The sequence below is a fragment of the Giraffa tippelskirchi genome, chromosome 12 (assembly GCF_054371585.1).
Source record: "Giraffa tippelskirchi isolate mGirTip1 chromosome 12, T2T-mGirTip1v1.2.pri, whole genome shotgun sequence".
Taxonomy (NCBI): Eukaryota; Metazoa; Chordata; class Mammalia; order Artiodactyla; family Giraffidae; genus Giraffa; species Giraffa tippelskirchi.
Genome location: NC_137286.1, coordinates 84,770,928 through 84,796,640, shown reverse-complemented (window position 1 = coordinate 84,796,640; position 25,713 = coordinate 84,770,928). Strand labels below are relative to the sequence as shown.

The following is a 25,713-nucleotide window of genomic DNA, read 5'->3' as shown; positions in this document are numbered from 1 at the left end:
TAAGGTGGGCTTCTCTGGTGACTCAGATGGTAAAGAATGTGCCTGCAATGCAGGAGACCTGGGATGATCCCTGGGTTGGGAAGATCCCCTGGAGGAGGAAGTGGCAGCCCACTCCAGTATTCTTGCCTGGAGAAATCCATGGACGGAGGAGCCTGGAGGGCTGCAGTCCTGTTGCAGAGAAGAAGCCAATTCTGACTCCATGTTGGAACTGTTTCTTTGACTTGCTTTTTGTTGCTATTGTTATTATAATCATACAGAATGGCCTGCCTCAGAGAATCCTGCCCCTCTGCCTGACTGTTAAACTAAATGCCTTTGTACAGGACTCTGTCCACCTATAGATCCCCTGCCTGATGCGTGCCATTCTGGGAGATATTTGCAAGATTAATGGCCTTTTTACTTTGCTTCCTCACCTCCCCTGCCACCTCTGATCTATAAAAAAGCTGGGCATCCAGACACCCAATAAGATGTTTATTTTGAGGCACTAGCCTGCCATCTTCTCGGTCAGCTGGTTTTCAGAGTAAAGTAGTTTTCCTTGTCACAACACCTGGTCTCTTTCACTGGCCTCTTGTGTGGTGAACAGAGTGAGCTTGGACTCGGTAACAGTCCATGGGTCGCAAAGAGTCCAACACGACTGAGTGACTGATGAGACAATGGGTGATAAGGTAGTAGATGACTCACGCTTAAGCACCCTGGAGAAGCTTGTAGATGTCTGTTGTAATCACAAATCACATTCGTATTTTTAAAAACACTTTGAGAATGTAGCCAAGAGTAGCAAATATTAATAGAATAAGCAATTTAGATTTTGACCATTATCTTCTATTTCTACCTTATGTTTGAAACATGGTTGTGTTGCACGGTTGTGTTGTAAAATAAACATGGTCAACTCAGTGCATTCCTGAAGTCAGTTTTACTATTAACCTTTAACAGAACTGGTTTTCCCCTAATGGGCTTTCCCTTACTCAAAATTTGAATGTAATCTAACCACCAAAAACAACTGCTTTCTCTTCTGAAACAGAAGTTCCTGTGGTGTTTTCCCAGGGGAAGAGATTCTGAAGCTCATCACCTCTAGAAAGGCCACCCAGATCCACGGTAAGCATGTCTTACCTTGCAGGCATCTCCAGCCCACCCAGTCTCAAGTCAAACTCCCTCACCTTCCGCCTGATTAATAATGAATGGTTGTACCACTTGCCCACTTACAAAGTGAAAACCTTAAAGTCCCCGTAAAACAGCAACCATTAAATGACTCTGGCTCTTGGCTGTTGTTTAGTCAGTAAATCATCTCTAACTCTTGTGACCCCACGAACTGTAGCCCATCAGGCTCCTCTGTCCATGGGATTTCCCAGGCAAGAATACGGGTGTGGGTTGTCGTTTCATTTTCCTAATTTATTTATTTTTAATTGGAGGATAATTGCTTTACAATGTTGAGCTGGCTTCTGCCATACATCAACATGAATTAGCCATAGGTATACATATGTCCTCTCCCTCTTTAAGCTCCTTCCCACCTCCCACCCCATCCTACCCCTTTAGGTTGTCACAGAGCACCGGGTTGAGCTCCCGGTGTTATACAGCGAATTCCCACTGGCTACCATTTTACATATAGTAATGTATATATTTCAATGCTACTCTATTCGTCTCACCCTCTCCTTCGCTCATTATGTCCACAAATCTGTTCTTTATGTCTGCATCTCTATTGCTGCCCTACAAATAGGTTCATCAGTACCATTTCTCTAGATTCCATATGTATGCATTAATATATGATATTTTCCTCTTTCTGACTTAACTTCATTCTGTGTAACAGGCTCTAGGTTAATCCAACTCACTAGAACTGACTCAAATTTGTTCATTTTTATAGCTGAGTAATATACCATTGTTTATATGTATCACTACTTCTTTATCCATTCATCTGTTGATAGACATTGAAGTGGCTTCCATGTCCTGGCTATTGTAAATAGTGCTGCAATGAACATTGGGGTAAATGTGTCTTTAAGAATTGTGGTTTTCTCAGGTTATATCGGAGAAGGCGATGGCACCCCACTCCAGTACTCTTGCCTGGAGAATTCCAGGGACAGGGGAGCCTGGTGGGCTGCCGTCTATGGGGTTGCACAGAGTCAGACACGACTGAAGCGACTTAGCAGCAGCAGCAGTAGCAGGTTATATGCCCACTAGTGGGTTTTCTGGGTCATATAGTAGTTTTATTCCTAGTTATTAAAGAAATCTCCATACCGTTCTCCAAAGTGGCTGGATCAGTTTACATTCCCACCAATAATGCAAGAGGGTCGTCTTTTCTCCACATCCTCTCCAGTATTTGTCTATCGATTCTTTGATGAGGGCCATTCTGACCGCTGTGAGATGATACCATATTGTAGTTTTGCTTTGCATTTCTCTAATAATGAGCAATGTTGAGCATCTTTTCATGTGTTTGTTGGCTGTCTGTATGTCTTCTTTGGAGAAATGCCTGTTTAGGTCTTCAGTCCATTTTTGATTGGGTTGCTTGTTTTTCTGATATTGAGCTGCCTGAGCTGCTTGCATATTTTGGAGATTAATCCGTTGCCAGTTGCTTCATTTGCAATTATTTTCTCCCATTCTGAGGGTTGTCTTTTCATCTTATTTATGGTTTCCTTTGCTGTTCAAAAGCTTTTAACTTGATCTATTGATGTTGGGGCAGGATGATTTTCTGTATGGGGAAGCCCGTCCTGTGCACTGTAGGGGGGTTAGCAGCTTCCTTGGCCTCCACTAGATGCCAGCAGTCCCACCTCCAGCAACTTCCAGGCTCCACAATAATTACCTCTAGGCATCGCCAAATGCCTGCGGGAGGGAAAATCAACTCCATTTGAGAACCACTGATGTGGGTTATTTATAAATCCTCAAAATACCCCACAGGGTCCCATCTCAGACCTACTGAATCTCAGACACAAGGATTAGGGGCCAGGAGTCTGTTTCAACACACCCTCCAGGTGGTTCTGAAGTTCAAGAACCCAAGTCTATTTGACAGACCTCTAACACTGCAGGGTGGCCCAGAAACCTTGACTTCCTTTCCTGACAAGTACCTTGTCACTACCTTCTCCTCTCCTGTCCCACTCCACCCACTGCCTGCCCTTTATTTAATTCTTTCACTAGCTATCAAACATGTATTTGTCTTTGTTTTCTAAGTACTAGTATGTGGTTGCTAAGTTGTATTCAACTCTTTTGCAACCCTGTGGACTGTGGCCCGCCAGGCTCCTCTGTCCAGGGGGTTCTGTAGGCAAGAATACTGGAGGGGGTTGCCATTTCCTTCTCCAGGGGATCTTCCCGAACCAGAGATCCAACCTTAGTCTCTTGCATTGCAGGCAGTCTCCTACCTTGCAGGCAGATTCTTTACAGACTGAGCCAAGTACCAGTAAGACAAGCAAAACAGTTGTGCTCCTTGGTGACTCCCTGACTGCAGGCTGGGGTGCTCCATCATCCTGCCCCACCTGGAGTTAGGTACACCCCTTGTCAGTTTAAGCCACAAGCCTCCTTCTTCCTGGTGAACTTCTTGACTTTTGTGGCTCGTTCCCAAATGTCCCTTTGAATTATTCAGAGGGGTTAAGCCCTAGTTTCCCTGAACATCCACAGAGGTTGAGTTCCCAACCTCTGGGATCTGAGGTGGAGCTGATGTAGTAACCACAGAAATGAAGGGCATGATAAATGTAATGCACTTGAGTTATCCTGAAACCATCCGTCTCCAACCGTCATTTTCTTCCAGGAAATCAGTCCCTGGTGCCAAAACTGTTGGGGACCGCTGTCTTAGGGTACAGGTTAGGTGAAGGAAGAGACTTCTTTCATGGTTGTACAGCCAGCTTTAGGACAATGGTGATCAACCCAGCACACTTCAGAACCATCCGGGAGCTTTTTAAATATATGGATGGGGGCACTAGTCCCCAGACCGACAGAATCTTGCAAACCCGTATTTCAAACTATTCCCACACCATGGTTGAATTATTGCCCAATGTCTTGCACAGAGCAGGTATTTCATCAAAATTTCTTGACTGTCCGATCAATCACTTAGCCGTGGAGTCATCTCCCCCTTCCCCTTGTCTTGCTTCTCTCCACTTCTGCTTTTTCTTTTATTTCACTTTCCATTTCCTCTATCTTGAGCGAACTTGGCAAAAGCCAAACAGCAGCTTTTACTGATGAAAGGCCAAATTGTGTCTAGATGATTTTAATTATTGACCTAATCTCTGGCATCTGAAGGTTAATACATTGTTCACAGTCTCAAATATTCTGCAGGAACCTCATATTAGGGTGACCAGTTAAACAGTCCCTAAGGCGTCTTTCAGGGATTTCAGTTACCTGGTGGCTACTCCGTGCTTACACGAGGTGTCCATGGCTGACTGTAGAAAGCTTTTAATCACCATTTAAGGTGGTTGTGAGACCTCAAACCGACTCACCTGGAGCCGGCCAGGTTCGCTCCATACCCCTGGTTGGGCGGGGCGGCGGTCTCCCGCGATCAGGTCAGAGGGCGCCAGAGAGGAGCGAGGTCGGGGAAGTCCTGGGGGCGGTGCTGTCCGCTGCTGGGAGCGAGAAATCGAAACTCAGCTGTTAAAACCGCTGCGGTGGCTCTTCCGAGTGGCACTCTCGAGACCCGCCACGCATCCCAGCGCCGCCGGCATCCGTCCTGCAGCGGCGTCGGCCGGGGCCCCGCGGGCTCTGAACCATGTACACCCGCGCTAGAGTGCAGGGCTCCGGGTTCGGAGCCCCCGCCGCCTCCCGCCCGACCCGGGACCCCCCTGCCTGGCGCGGGGAGCTGGGCCCACCGGAAGCCCCCAGGCGGGGTTTGGAGGCTGCTCCCGAGAGCCCTTCGCCGGAGACCACGGAGCTCGCAGGCCAGAGGTTGTAAGTATTTAACCACCTGTCCGGCGCGGTGGCGGCCCAGCCCCAGAACAGACCCAGAGGTTCTTCCCTGATCTTTGGAGTTTGAAACACATGGGCCCAATTACAGGGTTCCTGGGAGAAGGAAGGTTCACTTGTCTAAACAGTAACAACCGTGAATTACTGTATAAATTGAGAGTGCCAGTCCGGGGTCCTTTACTGAACATCCAAACCCCTGTACCTTTCCTGATTCTTGTGACTGGTCCCAGGACTGAAAGACATGCGTGTGTAGTGACTGCCTAGGCTTCTTGCCAATTTTCCAGGTATCTCCAGAACTCATGCTCTTGTGTGTTAGTCGCCCAGTCGTGTCCGATTCTTTGCGACCCCATGGACTGTAGCCTGCCAGATTCCTGTGTCCATGGGGATTCTCTAGACAAGAACACCGGAGTGGGTTGCCATTCTCTTCTCCAGGGTATCTTCCCAACTCAGGGATCGAACCCGGGTCTCCTGCACTGCAGACAGATTGTTTACCAACTGAGCCATCAGGGATGACCTTAAATAACATGAAAATATTTTAAAATTTCCTTTCTTGAAAAAAAAAAAAATCGTTGCCCTAAATAGTATTTTCACATCAGCTGCTAAGGTAAGGGTGAAGAGGGAATGTGTTATGGGGTAGAAGATGCAAATATTGCCTCTAGGAGTTTGCATCCCAACAACAAAATAGTAGCCTCTCAGCACCAGAGGACTGAGTCAGAGAGGATATGAGTGGCTGCAGTGTTTAAGAGTTTTTATTATTATTTATTTACATTGTTATTATTGGTTTTTCTGACTGTGGTGGGTCTTGGTTGCTGCACATGGTCTTCCTCTAGTTGCCCATGTGTGGGCTTCTCTTGTTGTGGAGCACACGTTCTAGGTGTGGGGGGTTTCGGCAGTTGCAGCTCATGGGCTCTACAGTGTGGGCTCAGTAGCTGTGGAGCACGAGCTTAGTTGCTCTGTGGCATGTGGGATCATCCTGGACCAGGGACTGAACTGGTGTCCCTTGCATTGCAAGGCAGATTATTAACCACTGGACCACCAGGGAAGCCTGCAGTGTGTCTTGTCTCCGGTGTTGAGAAGTGCTCTACATTTATCAACAGGTAGGTAGCATTTATTCCTGGTCTTTGGTTGAGGGACTACAGTTACTATCCTGGAAACATTTACTGAGTAAAGTGTCAGCGACGCTTGCTTTCCCACCAGTGGATAAGCTACTTTATTAAGCCAACAGTAGGGTTTGTAAAGACATTACTGCTTTTGAAGTGCTGCCTCTGTGAACTGGAACTTTCTATTGATAGGTAGTTTCGTTTTCAGTTCTCCCATTTCATCAACTTCTAGTTACATGAAAGGCAAATGTTAGTTGCTCAGGAACAATATATACAACTTATGACCAATAAATAGGTTTTATTTCATCCCTTAACTTTTGAAAGAATTCATAAGTACCAGGCTTTTAATATTATTCAACTTTGAGTGGAATGTGAAGTCAAGTGGGCCTTAGGAAGCATCACTATGAACAAAGCTAGAGGAGGTGATGGAATACCAGTTGAGCTATTTCAGATTCTAAAAGATGATGCTGTGAAAGTGCTGCAATCAATATGCCAGCAAATTTGGAAAACTCAGTAGTGGCCACAGGACTGGAAAAGGTCAGTTTTCGTTCCAATACTAAAGAAAGGCAATGCCAAAGAATGCTCAAACTACCGCACAGTTGCACTCATCTCACACGCTAGTAAAGTAATGCTCAAAATTCTCCATGCCAGGCTTCAACAGTATGTGAACTGTGGACTTCTAGATGTTCAAACTGCTCTTAGAAAAGGCAGAGGAATCGGAGATCAAATTGGCAACATCCATTGGATCATTGAAAAAGCAAAGAGAGTTCCAGAAAAACATCTATTTCTGCTTTATGGACTATGCCAAAGCCTTTGACTGTGTGGATCACCACAAACTGTGGAAAATTCTTCAAGAGATGGGAACACCAGACCACCTGACTTGCCTCTTGAGAAATCTGTATGCAGGTCAGGAAGCAACAGTTAGAACTGGACATGGAACAACAGACTGGTTCCAAATCGGGAAAGGAGTACGTCAAGGCTGTATATTGTCACCCTGCTTATTTAACTTATATGCAGAGTACATCATGAGAAATGCTGGGCTGTATGAAGCACAAGGTGGAATCAAGATTGCTGGGAGAAATATCAATAACCTCAGATATGCAGATGACACCACCCTTATGGCAGAAAGTGAAGAAGAAAATTAAAGAGCCTCTTAATGAAAGTGAAAGAGGAGAGTGAAAAAGTTGGCTTAAAGCTCAACATTCAGAAAACTAAGATCATGGCATCTGGCCCCATCACTTCATGGCAAATAGATGGGGAAACAGTGAGAAACTTTATTTTTTGGGGGCTCCAAAATCACTGCAGATGGTGACTGCAGCCATGAAATTAAAAGATGTTTGCTCCTTGGAAGAAAAGTTATGACCAACCTAGACAGCATATTAAAAAGCTGAGACATTACTTTGCCAACAAAGGTCCATCTAGTCAAGGCTATGGTTTTTCCAGTGGTCATGTATGGATGTGAGATTTGGACTATAAAGAAAGCTGAGTGTCGAAGAATTGATGCTTTTGAACTGTGGTGTTGGAGAAGACTCTTGAGAGTCCCTTGGACTGCAAGGAGATCCAACCAGTCCATCCTAAAGGAAATCAGTCTTGAATATTGATTGGAAGGACTGATGTTGAAGCTGAAACTCCAATACTTTGGCCACCTGATGCGAAGAGCCGACTCATTTAAAAAAATAAGACCCTGATTCTGGGAAAGATTGAAGACAGGAGGAGAAGGGGACGACAGAAGATAAGATGGCTGGATGGCATCACCAACTCAATGGACATGAGTTTGAGTAAACTCCAGGAGTTGGTGATGGACAGGGAGGCCTGGCATCCTGTAGTCCGTGGGGTCACAAAGAGTCAGACACAACCGAGCAACTGAACTGAAGTGAACTGAACTTAGAGTTGCCCTTAGATGTGGTGGATGATCTGGGTGATTTCAGTTAGAAATTGCTGCATTTGTCTCCAACTCAGGGTATCTGGGTGTGGGAATTCCTCACAGATTCCCCCCGCCCCCCTGCACTGCCCCACTCCCACTGCAGTCCAGTGGTTAGGACTCAGTGCTCTCATTCCCTGGGCCTGGAGTTTCATCCCTGCTGGGTAAGTAAGGTTCCATAAGCTGAGTATAGTGGGGAAAAAAAAATAAAGGAGAGTTATCTGGTCATAATGGAAGTCCATTAATTTTGAGTAACTTCCAGCTCTATAAGCTGTAGCATTTGATAAAACAGAGGTCATGGATGTATGGTTTCATGTTGATAATAAATACCCTCTATGCCTTTTTTCTATTATACAGCATCTACTTAGACATAATTATTTAATTGCAAGCTCATAACATCACATAAACATTAGCAGTGGCATCTATCTGTTTTCTTAGTTGTAAATTAATTGTACCAGTAAATTACCCTCAGAATCTTGCTGGACTGAATTATTCAGAAAGAGGTAGTTTTCTAATTAATTTTCCAGACCTCAGTATCTGAAGACCTCACTACAGACTATTTTGTAGTTTCCAATTTGCCAGTAGACATTAGAGAGTGCCCGGGTGGGTTCAGTTGTGCTTCACAGAGCTCATCATTTTCATGAGAACCAGATACAATAAGCAGAACATTATAAGATACATTTCCTCTTAAGCATCTAACATGTCAGATCCTGGTTTGACCACTCTGAACTCTCCTTACATCTCCATTAGTCACTTATATCTGCTGTTTATACTTGCTTGTCTCCTTTAATGGAAGCAGGAAACTAAGGAAAGTGGTTGAATGGCATATACTAATAACAGCTCAATAAAACTGACAAAAAGCCATTAAGATTTATTTTCTTGGGGAGAAATTAGAAGCATTTTCTGATGGAAAATTAAGAAAAAGGAAGGATAGAGTTGAGTACTTAATAGTGAAACCTCACTTGTTCTCTTAATGTGAGCTTATTTATATGATGAAGGGTTGAACTTTGGCCTTGTTTTGTGTGCATCCTTCCACTTATTCACTAAGGAAGCCCCAGTCTGGGCAGAGGAGCAGGAGCTTTGATGCCAACTAAAGACCTTGGATTCAAGTTCTGATTCTGCTGTTACTTACTCTCTGCACTTAAACAAGGTTTTAGCTATTTTATCTCAGTGTCTTCACTACGTGAAGTGGGATAATAGCAGCCTCTCAGGGTCCATATGTGTCTGTGTGTGTGAACATATGTATGTATAAAACAATTTCATGCCTGGCAGAAAGCAAATATCCAGTAAATGTTGGGTGCTGATACCCTTGAATTCATTTCACAAATGTTTATTGACCAGGTACTTTGCTGTCACCCTGGAGTGTTTATACCTTGTAAAAGCATACTGGTTTAAAACACTGACTTACATATAAAGATACTTTAAGGCGCGTTGTTAGAAAGATTCCCGGGGTCCTCTAATAGACTCTAAGGCAAAGCTAAGCCCTCGACTCTATGTGGATTTAGGTAATTACAAGTGTTTACTAATAAATATTAGCTTTCCTAATGATTTTGAGTTGGTGATTTTATCTTGGCCTTAAATATTGTACGCTATTTATACAGATTTAAAGAGGAAAAGATGGGGACTTCCCTGGCGGTCCTGTACTTACGACTCTGTGCTTCCACTGTTGGGGGCACAGGTTTGATCCCTGCTGGGAGAACTAAGATTCACACCCAGTCTTGTGTGTGTGTGGCGAAGCCAAATAAATAGCACAGATTTCTAATCAAAGTAATCCTTTACCCTTCCCCCAAACTCTAGAAAATATAAATATAAGACTAAGGCATGGGTTTTTCTGGAAGGGCATTTTACCCAAAAGGCTCTTTGCCTATGACAGTAATACAGGCAAAGTTCACTTTGTTTAGATACTGGTCTATAACCATCGATAGAAGTGGTCCTTTAGCTTGATGCTAAAAAGATATTCTGAAAACGAACCCATCACGTGGAATTTTACTATATAGTTAACTTGAACATCATGAGAAATGCTGGGCTGGAAGAAACACAAGCTGGAATCAAGATTGCCGGGAGAAATATCAATAACCTCAGATATGCGGATGACACCACCCTTATGGCAGAAAGTGAAGAAGAACTAAAGAGCCTCTTGATGAAGGTGAAGGAGGAGAGTGAAAAAGTTGGCTTAAAGCTCAACGTTCAGAAAACTAAGATCATGGCATCTGGTCCCATCACTCCATGGGAAATAGATGGGGAAACAGTGGAAACAGTGTCAGACTTTATTTTTTTGGGCTCCAGAATCACTGCTGATGGTGACTGCAGCCATGAAATTAAAAGACGCTTACTACTTGGAAGGAAGGTTATGGCCAACCTAGATAGCATGTTTAAAAGCAGAGACATTACTTTGCCAACAAAAGTCCGTCTAGTCAAGGCTATGGTTTTTCCAGTGGTCATGTATGGATGTGAGAGTTGGACGGTGAAGAAAGCTGAGCACCGCAGAATTGATGCTTTTGAACTGTGGTGTTGGAGAAGACTCTTGAGAGTTTCTTGGACTGCAAGGAGATCCAATCAATCCATCCTAAAAGAGATCAATCCTGGGTGTTCATTGGAAGGTCTGATGTTGAAGCTGAAGCTCCAATACTTTGGCCACCTCATGCGAAGGGTTGACTCATTGGAAAAGACCCTAATGCTGGGTAGGATTGAGGGCGGGAGGAGAAGGGGACGACAGAGGATGAGATGGTTGGATGGCATCACCGACTCGATGAACATGGGTTTGGGTAGACTCCGGGAGTTGGTGATGGACAGAGAGGCCTGGCGTGCTGCGATTCATGGGGTCGCAGAGAGTCAGACACGACTGAGCGACTGAACTGAACTGAACTAACTTGAACCTAATTTGTATACAAACTCGGTTTACCTTATTTGTGGCCAATTTTAGAGTGAGAACTGTAGACACAAAGATTAGCAAAAATGATAGCAAATACTTGTGTATTTAATGTTATGTGTGTTAATGTGCATTACAAATGTTAACTCTTTGATTCTTCACAACAACCTTGTAGTAAGAGAGGGTCTCTAGCTCTGGATGTTTAATTAGAAATACAGGAAGCCTTTATGAAGCTTATGGTCTAATTAACGGGGCAGACAGTTATCAGAGAATTACATGAGTAACTCTTCATATGCTCCGTGAAGGAGAGCCAGAGCCTGAACTAGCCCTGGGAGCAGGGGAAGTACTTCCAGGAAAAGCGAGAATGTTTGAGCTCTAATCTACCAGATAAATTAGGAGTTGTGTTTTTTGTTTTGTTTTTGACAAACATGTCCTAACACTGATTATTTCTAATTCAGTTCTGACAGTACTCAGAATTGATATAGACCCCACAAGTTAAGGGCTCAGTCCCACAAATCTACCCCCACTTTAGGAGTAAGCCAGTAAGGGGGACTCCAGGCTACCCACATTTCTGACTACAAATTTGGGTGTTTCCCATGACCTCCCCTATGCCCAGGTTTAACAGTTCACTAGAATGACTCCCAGCACTCATGGAAACCTCTATGCTTACAATGACGGCTTTATTGTAAAAGATACAGCGCTGGAACTGCCAAATGGAAGATATGGAGATGGGCGTTGCACAGCGCTTCCACACCCTTTCTGGGTGGGTCACCCTTCTAGCACCTAGATGTGTTCACTAACTTGGAAGTGACCTAAACTCACTGTTTGAGGATGTTTATTAGCATAACTGATTAAACTGTTGGCCATTGGTGACTGAACTCAACCACCAGCCCCTCTCCCCTCCTCAGAGCTGGGGAAGGAGTAGACCTGAAAGTTCTAACCCTCTAATCACAGGGTGGCTTTTTTTTTTTTTTTTTTTTTATGGAAAACATCTCCAGTCCTGAAGCTATCTAGGGCCCCCACCAGGAATCATTACTTTAACATATGATTGATACCCTTATAACTTAGAATTCCAAGGATTTTAAGGAGCTCTGAGCCAGGAACCGGGGAAAGTGATCAAATGCTTAAACCTCATTATACCAGCATTGTTTAAACAGCCTCTGTGGCAGCCAGGGAAACCTGCTCTTCAGATCTTCAGAACAACTTAAAGCTGGGAGCACAGCCAACTGACAGCTCTAGCGGCCATTCTTTGACTCCACTGCACCCTTTGCTCTGAGAGCACATTTATTCTGCCCTCTTTCCACCAGGGGCTGAGCATCCCAGTGTGGGACTTCTCTATGGGGCAGCTTTTGCCAGAAGACTCCCCACGAACCTACCCAAGATTTTCCCAGAACTGTATACCAGTCCGAGGCTCTTCCTATGCAATCCTCCTTCCCTCTCTCCTTTCACAGGAGTCAGACGGGCTCACGTTCTCAAGGCTTTCCCTGCCTACTCCTGCTTGCTCCCTTTAGCCTTCGCAGGTGTTCCTCTCAGCAGATCTCTTGCTCGTTCTCAAGGCCTTCCCTGCCTACTCCTGCTTGCTCCCTTTATCCTTCGCAGGTGTTCCTCTCAGCAGATCTCTTGCTCGTCTAACCTCATCTTGATGTCTGCTCCTAGGAGGACCCAAACCGACTCAACCTTTAAGATACACCCTACTCCCAACCATAGCACCGGAGACACCATGGCTGTGGGAGTGCCCTGTGTTCTGTGGAAACTCTCTCCTTTTCCTTATTTCCTCCCTTGGGGCTCAGGGGACATTCTCTAGTCTTTTACTCTAACCTCAATGCTTTCTCCAGCTCCTTGTGCCCCAGGGAAGAAAGTAACCCTGGTAATTAATACTTCTTTTCTTCCTCATCTGCAAAATCTCAAGGGAGAGTGAACAGAGAATAAAGGATGGCTTGGTAAGCCCCCTGATTAATGACCAATTCCTGATTTTTCTCTCTTAAAGAACACGGTGTTACATTAATAAACATTTTGTAAATGTAAGGTGAAATATAAGATGGCCTAGATGATAACATAGTCATAAAGTTATAGTATTAGTTCCATTTTTATAAACATCACTATTTAATAATTGTTGAGTATACTCTTAATCCTGATGTATAATTTATGCTTAAAACAGGCCATGAAAAAAACTTAAGTCATTCTTGATTCAGCTCGTTTGAGTCCAAACTAGCCACATAAAATAGTCTTAAATGAAATGCAAGTTTTTACAAACTTATGACACCTATAGGAACTGCTTTTTACTATTTCTTCACTGAGAATGCCCCAGACTTCTCTGCTGTCTCCTGTTATGACTGTGAGAAAATAAGCTTTTGCCTGTAGATGTTAAATGGCATGAAAGCATCAGGCTGTTACTTCTCCCTGGAGATGGAGAACCGAATAATGCCAGAGTTCCTTTTAGTGCTCTGAGATAATGGTACATAGGAAGAGAAAATCTATGATTGATTCTAATGAGTAATCTTCTTGATGGCTCAGTAAGGGTAGCTATTCATTAGGGAACTGTTTAACTCAATCTCCAGGCAGGGCTCATAAGCATTCAGAAAGTTTGTGAAACAACAGATAGTATTTAACTCAATGATAATTATACAACTCAATGAGCTGGGTAGGTGTCTCACTGATGACCAGATTCTACTACAAAACTAATCAGTAGAGCTCTGCTATTTGACTGATTTTAGACAGGAGAAATGTGACAAAGCATCACAACACTGTGGTAGCGGGAAGAAATCAGTTATGATCTAGAATAGTTAAATTGGGTACGCTGAGGGACTGAAAACCAAAATAACAACCAATAGCTCAAACTCTGATGTCTCAAACTTGTAATGCTGTGCTACACACGTCATATAATTCATTTTTCTCTTCACAGTGAACACTTTGCCCCATTTTAGTTGAAGAATCGGAGTCTTGAGAGAGTATATGATTTCCTAAGGTCTCATGGCTTTTTAAGTCACAGAACCAGCAGTCAAACCCGAGTCTATACCAGAGTCTGGATCCTGCACATGATGGAGCTGGAGGAGGGAATGACAGTGCAACTCATGAATCTCCTGTCAGTGGTCCTCTAGTCACAGAAGAAAACAGAACTGCCATAGGCCAAAGAGAGTGCTACTATGCAGAATCAGCAATGTGACATTTATTTCCAGCGTTAACGTGATGTGGATAGAAAAGTAGTTTGTCAGAGCAAACTTTCTGTGGGGATGCTCTGTTCTCTGCTGCATTTCCTCATGACAGCTTGGTTGGCTTGCATTAAAACAGTTTTCTCACTGTCACAGTTTCTGAGCAACCTTAACTGCATACTGCCTTCCAGCAATCTTTCAGACTTCTGACCATAGCCTAAGGTTAGCAATGCATTTGACATTCATGACCTAGTACATGTATGGGATATGTGAGTTTATAGATAACTGAAAAAAATGTCAGAAAACAGTTCTTACCCTTACTTACTATATGTGATGTACTTTGACATTTTCTATTCTAATTCATTGAAAATAAACCCATTAAATTGATTTCATGGTCCACTAGTGGGTTATTACCCACAGAGTAAAAAGCAAAGCATTGTTCTGAGCATGGCAAAAGAGATTATTTGAGTGGATGGAAAGAAAAGACACTTTGGTATGATTAGGTCAAATTTACCTTCCTGTTTATACAGGAGGGGAGGAATTATGCTCCTATTTAGGATGAATTTCCAACTTTTCTGCACTAGATTCCACTCCTCAGTATGATACGTATTTGCATTCTGCCAAGTCTTGGGGAGCAATCATTTTTGTTCAAATATAATATCAAAAGTGAGTGGGAATTTCTCAGAAAATCTTTTGACAGCTGAAACAGTGAAACAATAAATCAGCAGTATGATGAAAGCCTGCAAACACATAATACCTATAATAATCAGTAGAAGCATAGCAGAAATGAGGGGGAAAAAAAAGAAACTTAGTTCAATTACACAGTAACGTTACTTACTTCAAAGTCAGCAGAGTGCTGTAAGGTTATACATAAGGTTATACATATTGTTAAGGTTAATTGCATCTATTCAGAATATACTTGAATTTGAAACAAAAGCTTAACAGGAAAAAAAAATCATCAAAGGGAGAAGACTGTATTTGAAGGGTCTGTTCTATATCAGAGAATCAGTCAATGATGGTTCCTTTGTTCTGTAATGTTTGTAACCACAACCCCCCATAAACACTTAAAAGGCAATTTATTAAAGTCTGAAACAAAAACTGACCATTCAGGTATGACCTAAATCAAATCCCTTACGATTATACAGTGAAAGTGACAAATAGATTCAAGGGATTAGATCTGATAGAGTGCCTGAAGAACTATGGATGGAGGTTCCTGACATTGTACAGGAGGCAGGGATCAAGACCATCCCCAAGAAAAATGCAAAAAGGTAAAATGGCTGTCTGAGGAGGCCTTACAAATAGCTGTGAAAAGAAGGGAAGTGAAAAGCAAAGGAGAAAAGGAAAGATATACCCATTTGAATGCTGAGTTCCAAAGAATAGCAAGGAAAGATAAGAAAGCCTTCCCCAGGGATCAATGCAAAGAAATAGAAGAAAACAATAGAATGGGAAAGACTAGAGATCTCTTCAAGAAAATTAGAGATACCAAGGGAACATTTCATGCAAAGACGGGCTCAATAAAGGACAGAAATGGTATGGACCTAACAGAAGCAGAAGATATTAAGAAGAGGTGGCAAGAATACACAGAAGGACTGTACAAAAAAGATCTTCACGACCCAGATAATCACGATGGTGTGATCACTCACCTAGAGCCAGACATCCTGGAATGTGAAGTCAAGTGGGCCTTAGGAAGCATCACTACGAACAAAGCTAGTGGAGGTGATGGAATTCCAGTTGAGCTATTTCAAATCCTGAAAGACGATGCTGTGAAAGTGCTGCACTCAATATGCCAGCAAATCTGGAAAACTCAGCAGTGGCCACAGGACTGGAAAAGGTCAGTTTTCGTTCCAATCCCAAAGAAAGGCAATGCTAAAGAATGGTCAAACTACCGCACAATTGCACTCATCTCACATGCTGGTAAAGTAATGCTCAAAATTCTCCAAGCCAGGCTTCAGCAATACGTGAACCGTGAACTTCCAGATGTTCAAGCTGGATTTAGAAAAGGCAGAGGAACCAGAGATCAAATTGCCAACATCTGTTGGATCATTGAAAAAGCAAGAGAGTTCCAGAAAAACATCTATTTCTGCTTTATTGACTATGCCAAAGGCTTTGACTGTGTGGACCACAACAAACTGTGGAAAATTCTTCAAGAGATGGGAATACCAGACCACCTGACCTGCCTCTTGAGAAATCTGTATGCAGGTCAGGAAGCAACAGTTAGAACTGGACATGGAACAACAGACTGGTTCCAAATAGGAAAAGGAGTACGTCAAGGCTGTATATTGTCACCCTGCTTATTTAACTTGTATGCATAGTACATCATGAGAAACACTGGGCTGTATGAAGCACAAGCTGGAATCAAAATTGCTGGGAGAAATATCAATAACCTCAGATATGCAGATGACACCACCCTTATGGCAGAAAGCGAAGAACTAAAGAGCATCTTGATGAAAATGGAAGAGGAGAGTGAAAAAGTTGGCTTAAAGCTCAACATTCAGAAAACTAGGATCATGGCATCTGGTCCCATCACTTCATGGCAAATAGATGGGGAAACAGTGGAAACAGTGACAGACTTTATTTTTTTGGGCTCTAAAATCACTGCAGATGGTGACTGAAGCCATGAAATTAAATGCTTGCTCCTTGGAAGACAAGTTATGACCAACCTAGACAGCATATTAAAAAGCTGAGACATTACTTTGCCAACAAAGGTCCGTCTAGTCAAAGCTATAGTTTTTCCACTAGTCATGTGTGGATATGAGAGTTGGACTATAAAGAAAGCTGAGTGCCAAAGAATTGATGGTTTTGAACTGTGGTGTTGGAGAAGACTCTTGAGAGTCCTTTGGACTGCAAGGAGATCAAACCAGTCCATCCTAAAGGAAATCAGTCTTGAATATTGATTGGAAGGACTGATGTTGAAGCTGAAACTCCAATACTTTGGCCACCTGATTAGAAGAACTGACTGACTGGAAAAGACCCTGATGCTGGGAAAGATTGAGGGCAGGAGGAGAAGGGGACAACAGAGGATGAGATGGTTGGATGGCATCACGGACTCAATGGACATGAATTTGGGTAAACTCCAGGAGTTGGTGATGGACAGGGAGGCCTCGTGTGCTGCAGTCCATCGGGTTGCAAAGTGTTGGACATGAATGAGTGACTGAACTGACTGAACTGACATAAACTGAAAACATTTGCCATCTTTAAAACTCATGGGCCAGTATTGCCCAGTGTTTGTTTTACTAGGGAACCAGTGAGAGCAGAAATCCTGGACTACCTAGGCTTGTCAGAAAATCTGAACCCCTGCTTCAAGAAATCTTTAAATATTTTCTCATTTAAAAATCCTTGGAATATGTTTTTCATGGCTGTAAAAGTGAAGTTTTATCTGCTTGTTATAAAAATCTAGACTACATCAGGAATTCCCTAGCAGTCCAGTGGTTAGGACTGAGCACTTTCACTGCTGTGTCTCAGGTTCAGTTCCTGATCCTGTAACTCAGATCCCTCAAGCTATATGGTACAGCCAGAAAAAAAAAAAAAAACAAAAACTATCCGCCCGCCCCCCAGAACAAAAAACTAAACATTACTAAACTAATATAGAAAGGAAAAATCCCTTGCAATTCAGAACCTTAGAAATAAACAAGCTGTTTGATGTAAGGACCTCTTTAAAGTGTAGGTTGTGCTTTTTCACTTTTTATGCCAAGTAGAAAGTCTTAGAGCCATTATGCCCTTCAATTTCTACTGCCAATTGAAGCTGAGAAAAATAATGTCTTATATATAATTATTATAATTACATATAATAAAATAGATATCTCTAAATAAGTGTCTTAAGCATTGATGGCTTTGTTTCTCTCCTATAGAATAATTCTGAAGGTGAGTAGTCTAGGGCTAATAATAGTACAAATAATAGGCAACCTTAATAGAACTTTTGTTATTTCCTAGCCTTGTTCTAAACACTTTATACTCTTAAGAGATGGATATTTGTTATCCCCATTTTACAGGTGAGAGAATAGAAAAACTAGGTAATTTGCTCAAAGCTATAGCTAGGAAGTAACAGAATTATAGTTCAAAGCCAGGCAATTTGGCAAGAGATTACCACTAGTGTGGTGGTTATGGAGAAGGCAATGGCACCCCACTCCAGTACTCTTGCCTGGAAAATCCCATGGATGGAGGAGCCTGGTGGGCTGCGCTCCATGGGGTTGTGAAGAGTCGGACACGACTGAGCGACTTCACTTTCACTTTTCACTTTCATGCACTGGAGAAGGAAATGGCAACCCACTCCAGTGTTCTTGCCTGGGGAATCCCAGGGACGGGGGAGCCTGGTGGGCTGCCGTCTATGGGGTCGCACAGAGTCGGACACGACTGAAGCGACTTAGCAGCAGCAGCAGCAGCAGCAGTGTGGTGGTTTTACAGTTAGAGGGCACCAGATTACTTCTTTCTGCTCTGCTATTTCTGAGGCATGTCGTCTATATACAAGTTGCCTCACTGACCAAGATGGTTGCTTGAGCACCAGCTACCACTTCAACCATCCAGCAAAGGGGAAGGCAACAAAATACCTTTCCTGTCCATCTGTCTGTCTTCATTTAATGGAGCTTTCCTAGAAATCCTTCTCAATGGCTTCCCCTTATATCTCAGTTTGCTAAACAATCACGTCATGTTGGATTATAAAGCAAGTTGGAGACTATAGTCTTTACTAGGCACATTGTTAACCTGAATAATACAGGAGTGCTTTTAGTAAGGAGGCGGTGAGAATGAATGGGTAGGTAGGCTGGCATCTTGTCTGGTTTAGGCATTGAGGAGACTCAAGCATATGAGCAGAAATCAATCATATGATCAAACTATTGGAAAATGCAAATGGGATATCTAAGGAAGAAAACTTTAAATGTAGTCCACATTACTGTTCAGAGTATTGATTTTAGAGAACTATTAAGGGTTTTCTTCTGGATGATGTTCTGTGCAATCTTTGTTTTATGCTTTGTACATCCTGCAGGAGTATAATAGTGAACAACTGAAACAACTGAAATGGTTAAGTGAGTGGTTATATTAATGATGAATCAATGTTGTGAAATATTATGTATCCATTTAATATTAAGCTCCTTATGTGCATAATTGGAAAAACCACTTACAAGTGAAAAAAGCATATAAAATTGGACTTAAGATATGACTGCCTCTGTGTAATATGTATATAATATAGATTGAACTGAAATTCACCCAAATAAAACTGTCATTGAGATCTCTGGGGAGTAGGGTTATGAGTGACTTTTAAATGTCTTAATGATAATTTTCTCCTTTTTCTTATATGAGTGTATGTTGATTTCAAAATCAGGATGAATTTCATTTTTAAATATTCTGTGCAGATATTTAGATATAAATACCTATGTCTTGCATTTCTAGTTTTCTCCTTTAAGTTATAGATGACCCAAATGAGCAATGCTTCAGACCTGATTATGTGGACATAATCAGAGCTTAGTCTAATGATAATGATGATGGTGATGATAATAATAATCATAGAAAGTGTATAACAATTTGCTAAGTATTTTTTATGCAAATACCATTTTTTCTTATCACTAAGTCATTCTTAAATATTCTCTTGTTGGAAAAGATAGTCCTCCTTGGGTTTCTTGCATTCTAGATGTCTTGCTGGGTGTGCCAAGATAGTGTACCTGACGACTCTTTAACCTGGACTATCTCTCAGGGTTGTTATGTAGCTGGGAACCTTGAGAAATGAGGTACATTCTCCCCAGAGAAAAGACCAGGCTTGCTTACTACCTGCTTTAAAAATGGTGGGTTCCACAATTCAGTGTTCCTCAGCTGCAATGCAAACACTGTGTGTGTGCAACATCCATCATGTTAACCTGAAAGAGAGAGAGAGAGAGAGACCAGACATAAATATGCTGATGCTGATGCTGTGCCATGAGTAATAGAGTCCTTTGTCTTTGACTCAGGAGTCTTGTCTTCTGCCAGCATCCATGACACAGTAATAGCCTGTTAAGCAAAGATTTGCTTATAGGTGGGCTCCAGTCACATCCCAGATCTGACATCTCTGTGTTCTGAAAATGTGAGTTTCTTGTAGTTTTTTACTGAGGAAGCAATTTAAAACATTTTGCAAGTATTCTTACCAGTTGGTTCTCATCTCTACTTCCATCACTGGTTTTTGGTCTCTTAAAGATGGAGAGTCTCTATAATATTATGTGTGTTTTAAGTGAAGAAGCATCCCATCTTTCAGGTCTATGCTATATGATTATCTGGCTAAGATAGTAATTTGAAGCTGGAATACATACCAAATCATGTGCCCTAATCAGGTGGGGTTACCTCTGCCTGACAGAAAGGGCACTTTTTACCTCTGCCTGAGAGAAAGGGCACTTTTTTCTAATTTGCATCAATTTACCACCTCTCACTAAGCCATGGGTCTACATGAGGATCTTGGATGGAGGGTGTGTGTGTGTGTGTGTGTGTGGAGGGTGTGTGTGTGTGTGTGTGTGTGTGTGTGTGTGGAGGGTGTGTGTGTGTGTGTGTGTGTGTGTGTGTGTGTGTGTGTGTGGAGGGTGTGTGTGTGTGTGTGTGTGGAGGGTGTGTGTGTGTGTGTGTGTGTGTGTGTGTGTGTGTGTGTGTGTGTCTTTCTATAAACAAAGGCCCTGGTGTCCTGATGGTCTCTTCTTATCTTTTCTCTCTGGGTGTCTATGTAGCCAGCCTTCTGGACATCTGTTCAGCCCTCCATCATAAGCTATGAGTTACAGAACTAACCAGCGTCACAGCAGACTCTTGGGCATGCAGACAAAGTCCTGGGCTCTTCAGACTCTGAGACTAAAGAGAATTCATCAGTCCTTCCACACCAGGGATGTGGAATATGGGTCAGGGCTGGTGTGACAGGTTAGGGGTCAAGGATGATTTACCCAGCCTAATCTTTTTTTTTTTTTTTTAATTTAGGAATATGGTCTCTTTACAAAACAACTCTTGAAAACCCGAAAGCCCTATATAAGTTGACTCACATTGGTTAAAAACATATGCTTCAGAGTCCTGTGCTGAAAACCATGTTTTAAAAAACAATATAGAAAACCTTATCTAGAAATTAAATATCCAGTGCTTTTGTATAATTTTATTTATTTCTCTTTGGCCGTGCTGGGTCTCCATTGTCGTGTGGGCTTTTTCTCTAGTTGCAGTGCGTGGGCTTCTCGTTGCCACGGCTTCTCTCGTAGGGCTCTGGATGCACAGGCTTCGGTAGTTGCAGCTCATGGGCTTAGTTGCTCCGAGGCACGTGGGATCTTCCCGGACCAGGGATCAAACCTGTGTCTTCTGCATTAGCAGGTGGATTCTTTACCAGTGAGCCACCAGGGAAACCCTATCCACTACGTTTGATTAACCAAAATGTTTTCTTTGTTTCAGTTGCCCCCAAAGGTAAGATTTTCTTGAATATGAAAACCTCAAACCAACTTTTTATAGGACAGTAAACTTTGTGTCTACTATTCTGGTTTATCTGTTTGTAATACTTTCTGAATTTTTGCTTGTGACTACATTCCTTTTTCAGTCAAATCAATGTTGTTCCTAATTAGAAATTTAAATTACATATGCTGCGGTTTATACACACCAGGGGATATATTTATGTAATACTTTTATCCAGCCAAGATATTCTTCATAACTTCAACATAACATTTTTTCATAGAGTGCTTATTGATGAGACCTTATATAAAACATGCAAGAATGTGCACAAGAGAGACAGTGGTGTAGCTTAGGAGAGAGCTCACAGGCAAAGAATTCTTAAATGTGTATATTTTAATGGTACAGAAAAACACTTTTCCCTTGTCATATGCTAATCTTTATACGTTCTCCCTTAGTATATCTCATGGATGTGGGCTGTTGGAAAGTGAGAATAATCTTACAAATGGAGATGTTTCATTAAATTTCAGTGAGGTAATTAAGGAAACTCATTTTCAAAGATATACATTTATTTCAGTGGCTTCTGAATGTTGCTTAATCAGGAAATGACTGGAATACTAAATATAGTTAGGTTGGGCTTGTCTCCATCAGCAGCGTTGAGAGTCAGGCTGTTGAAAGGGACGACATGGAGGTTAGAACAGCAGAGGCCCTTGCTGTGGGTGGAAACTAATTGGCTGAAAACATGAATAAGTTATACTTGTTATTCATGTCAAAGAAAAGCGAAGAGAGCAAAGATGAATATTTGTGTCTACTCAGGCATTAGGCTGTGCCACAGGATATTAAAAAATAAAAAGCCAATCCTTAAACTTAAGCACCTCTTCCTACATGAAGGAAGAGGAATAGAGGCTTCATTGCTTGGCCAATGCTTTCTTCTGAATATTATGTTTCAGCTTTGACATTTTAAGCCAAAAAAATACTGCTAAGAAGGTTGCTAAGGAATTCTTTAACATAAAACATTTATTACTGGGGCCACTGTCCTTGAGCCCAGGGTTATGTTTAAACGTTTTCAGTTAAAAGCCTCTGATTTCAAGGCTAGAGAATTCTCCTTTTCTCATGGCCCTGTTCTGAGTCTGGGTACTTGCCAGCTACCTATGTTGGCCATAAATTGACCACAGTCCTATTTAGTCCTAAGACTAAAGATTCTAGTGTGATGTTGTCACACTTAAACTTAACTAGATATTGTAGAATAAAATCTTACAAACTGTTGTTTCCTTTCAAACCTTTCTTGAAAATTTCGTAAGAGAGATTCATGGAATTTGGGAAATTCTTTATGGAGCTTCTCTTAGCAAACACCCTTGTGGTCTGCTCTGATGATTTCATGGATTGTTCCTAAGTGTGCATCCTCAATCACCCAATTGTGTCCAACTCTTTATGACCCCACGGACTGTAGCCCTCCAGGCTCCTCTGTCCTTAGGATTCTCCAGGCAAGAATACCGGGGTGGGTTGCCATTTCTTTCTCCAGGGGATCTTCCTGGTCCAGGGATCAAACCAGAGTCTCTTATAAGTCTCCTGCTCTGGCAGGCATAAGCTCTGTTAAAGGGGTTGTATCTGTGTTTTGGTATCTCTCCTCTCTCCTCATAAGCCCCTAACACACAAGACCATAATGGGTGCTCAGTTACATTTACTTCCTTTGTTTGGAAGTCTATCAAGAGACTGAAGTTAAGAACAGTTATATTTTATGTTTTCTACTTTGAGATGAATATTTAGCTCCAGACACCCCCGTGGTTTAAGTCAAAAGCGCTAGGTTTGAGTCTCAACACAATTGCTTAAAAAAAACCTTATAATCTTTGGCATATGATTTAACCTCTAGGTCTTTATCAATATTTATGAATCCTTCACTTCCCTTTTGGGGCTTCCCAGGTGGCTTAGTGGTAAAGAATCTGCCTGCCAATGCAGGAGCTTCAGGAGATGTGATTTCAGTCCCTCGGCTAGGAAGATCACCTGGAGGAGGAAATGGCAACCCACTCCGGTATTCTTGCCTGGGAAATTTCACGGAGAGAGGAGCCTGGTGGGCTACAGTCCATAGCGTTGCAAAGAGTCAGACATGACTGAGCATGCATGCACAATTCCATTTTAGTCCAAGTATTTGAAGACAGCTTGATTGATCTACATCCCTGCTTCTCAAAGTGTGGTCCCCAGATCCAGAACATCATCATCATCTGGGAATTGTTAAAAACGCAAGTTATAGGCTCCTCTCTCCCTCACATACCGGTTGAATCAGAAACTCAGCATTTTATAAACCCTCCAGGTGATTCCGATGCATGCTAAAGTTTAAGAACTACTGATTTGCAGTGTAGTCAAACCCCTGGTATGTTGAGAAGCTCCATACCACAACGTGAGGGGACCTTGAGGCTTCTGCAGTCATTTCATCCTTGGCATTTAAGTCCAGCACCTCATGTTTCATCTTTAAGGCCCTGCAGAATGGCTCACTGTTGCATCATATTCAGGTCTGCAGGTACGACCCACAGAACTGCAGCTCTCAAGCTTCTATCAAGTGTGGGCACTTGAGTGAAAAATCTTTCTGAGGGTGAACAAAAAATATGCAATGGACAAGGGATTAATTTCCAGCGGCGGCCTCCTAATTTTGTATTCATCACGTTGTACGTATGTGAGGCTACACAGGCAACGTCTGCCGATATCCGTTAGGTAGTTGGGCATCCAGCAGCCACATTTGCATGCAGAGGGGGTCGCACATCTCCCATGTACAAGTCTAAAATTAAAGCTCAGTTTGAAACTGGTTGAAGCCTCACTGCTAGGAAAATAATGAGATAAGGAAGAAACGGCTTCTGTTAATCAGCACTTTTGGCCTCTACTATTCAATCTTTCCTAATTTGTCCTTTGAAACGGTACATTCTGTGTTGGACAGAGACTTCTAAGAGTATCTAGGATTTTTTTTAAAGGCCTACATTTAAGCTGATTGTATTTGTCCATAACATTTCCCCTCACACTGTACCCATATGTATGCTGCAGTCGGTTGCTGTGTTATATTTTTGCTGTATGAAGTACTCATACTTTTGTGGGATTACATGTGTCACGACAAAGAAGAGCCACCACAGCACAGACTCACAGACTGGGGTCTGTGGTATCGTTTCATTTCAATTCAGTCCACATTCATCAAGCAGCTACTTTGTGCCAGGGGCTGGGCATATACAGATCAATCAAGCGGAGTTTCTGCCTGCAAAAGCTCGCAATATTTGAACAACTTCTTGTATCTCAGTGTTGAATATTTCTGCTTAAATAAAGTTTCCCCTAATTCCCACTCCCTCCCCACCTGCTCATCCTGTGCCCAGTGCAATGAAGTGACTCTTTGCTTCTCTGAGCTCCTGATTATGCTCAACTTGTGTCCCCAGGAGAATGAGGGGCCCAGTGGACCCCTGCCTGGAAGTCAACGCCCCAAAACCCAAGACTGTGGCCATCTGGCCACTCAAATGGGTCATTAAGAAGAGGTGTCTGCATTGCAAATGGCCCCTACACCCAGTTTGTGGCAACAAAAAAGGAGTGTTTCCTGTATTCCCAGTGTGGGTGACATGGGAGAATGCCAGTCATCTCCAGTGGCTGTGCCCACGAGGGCCACCTGGAGGAACAGTGGATCCCTGCGGTTTACCGAGACCTAATGGTGAAGTAGTCACTTGTCAGGCTTCACCAACTGCTTTATATTTCCATATTTGGCCATGTGTTCTTGTTTTACTTTGACAACTAGACTGTAAGCTCCTGGAGAACACACTTGGGTCTTTAGAGGAAGATTATCTTTCATAGTACCTATTTGATGGTGATGACCATAAATACAGTACATTATCAGAAAGAATATCTGGTGGTTTACATGCATTAATAATTTCTCATGGGGACTTCCCTGGTGGTCCAGTGGCTAAGACTCTGTGCTCCCAATGCAGGGAGACTGGGTTTGATCCCTGATCAGGGAACTAGATCCCACATGCTGCAACTAAGTTCTGATGCAGCCGAATAAATAAGTATTTTAAAAAATAATTTCTCCTGATAATTGATTTTTTTCTCTTCCTTCTAGCACAGGTGCATATACCTTGATAACACCAAATGAAAAACGAAGAAATGAGATACAACAGAGTATGTATATTATTTAACACTCAAAATACTGCTCATTTTCTTACAGAGTAGAATTGGCTTGCATTGGTCTGAAGAATTTTTAGTTTCTGATCTGTATAGCCTCATTAGAGCTCATTTTTTTCCCTTATAAATTTTGGCAGTTTTAATTATACCTTTTAAAACTATTTTATTGTTAATGCTCCTGAATTTGATTCTCTATGCTAATAGCAGAACTCATTGCACAATCATAAATCTGAGGTTTCTGTTGCAGTTAAACAATTTCATACCTATTGCCAATTGACCTATCAAGTTCTGCAAAATTGT

The 25,713-nt window shown here is 42.3% G+C and overlaps 1 protein-coding gene across 2 annotated transcripts in view; it reads left to right on the top strand.

Annotated features, from left to right (window-relative positions):
• Positions 1 to 4,576: 4,576 nt before the first annotated feature.
• EPSTI1 (epithelial stromal interaction 1) overlaps positions 4,577 to 25,713 on the top strand; it is a 96,238-nt gene continuing 75,101 nt past the window's right edge. Inside the window, exons 1-2 of one of the 2 annotated variants that reach the window (XM_081550851.1) lie at positions 4,577 to 4,854; positions 25,352 to 25,410. In XM_081550851.1, the coding sequence (XP_081406977.1) occupies positions 4,676 to 4,854; positions 25,352 to 25,410 (238 nt within the window). In that variant the 5' untranslated portion in view covers positions 4,577 to 4,675. Of the gene's footprint in view, positions 4,855 to 5,577; positions 5,967 to 25,351; positions 25,411 to 25,713 lie in introns of those variants that run through there. The other variant, XM_081550853.1, reaches the window with a different exon arrangement.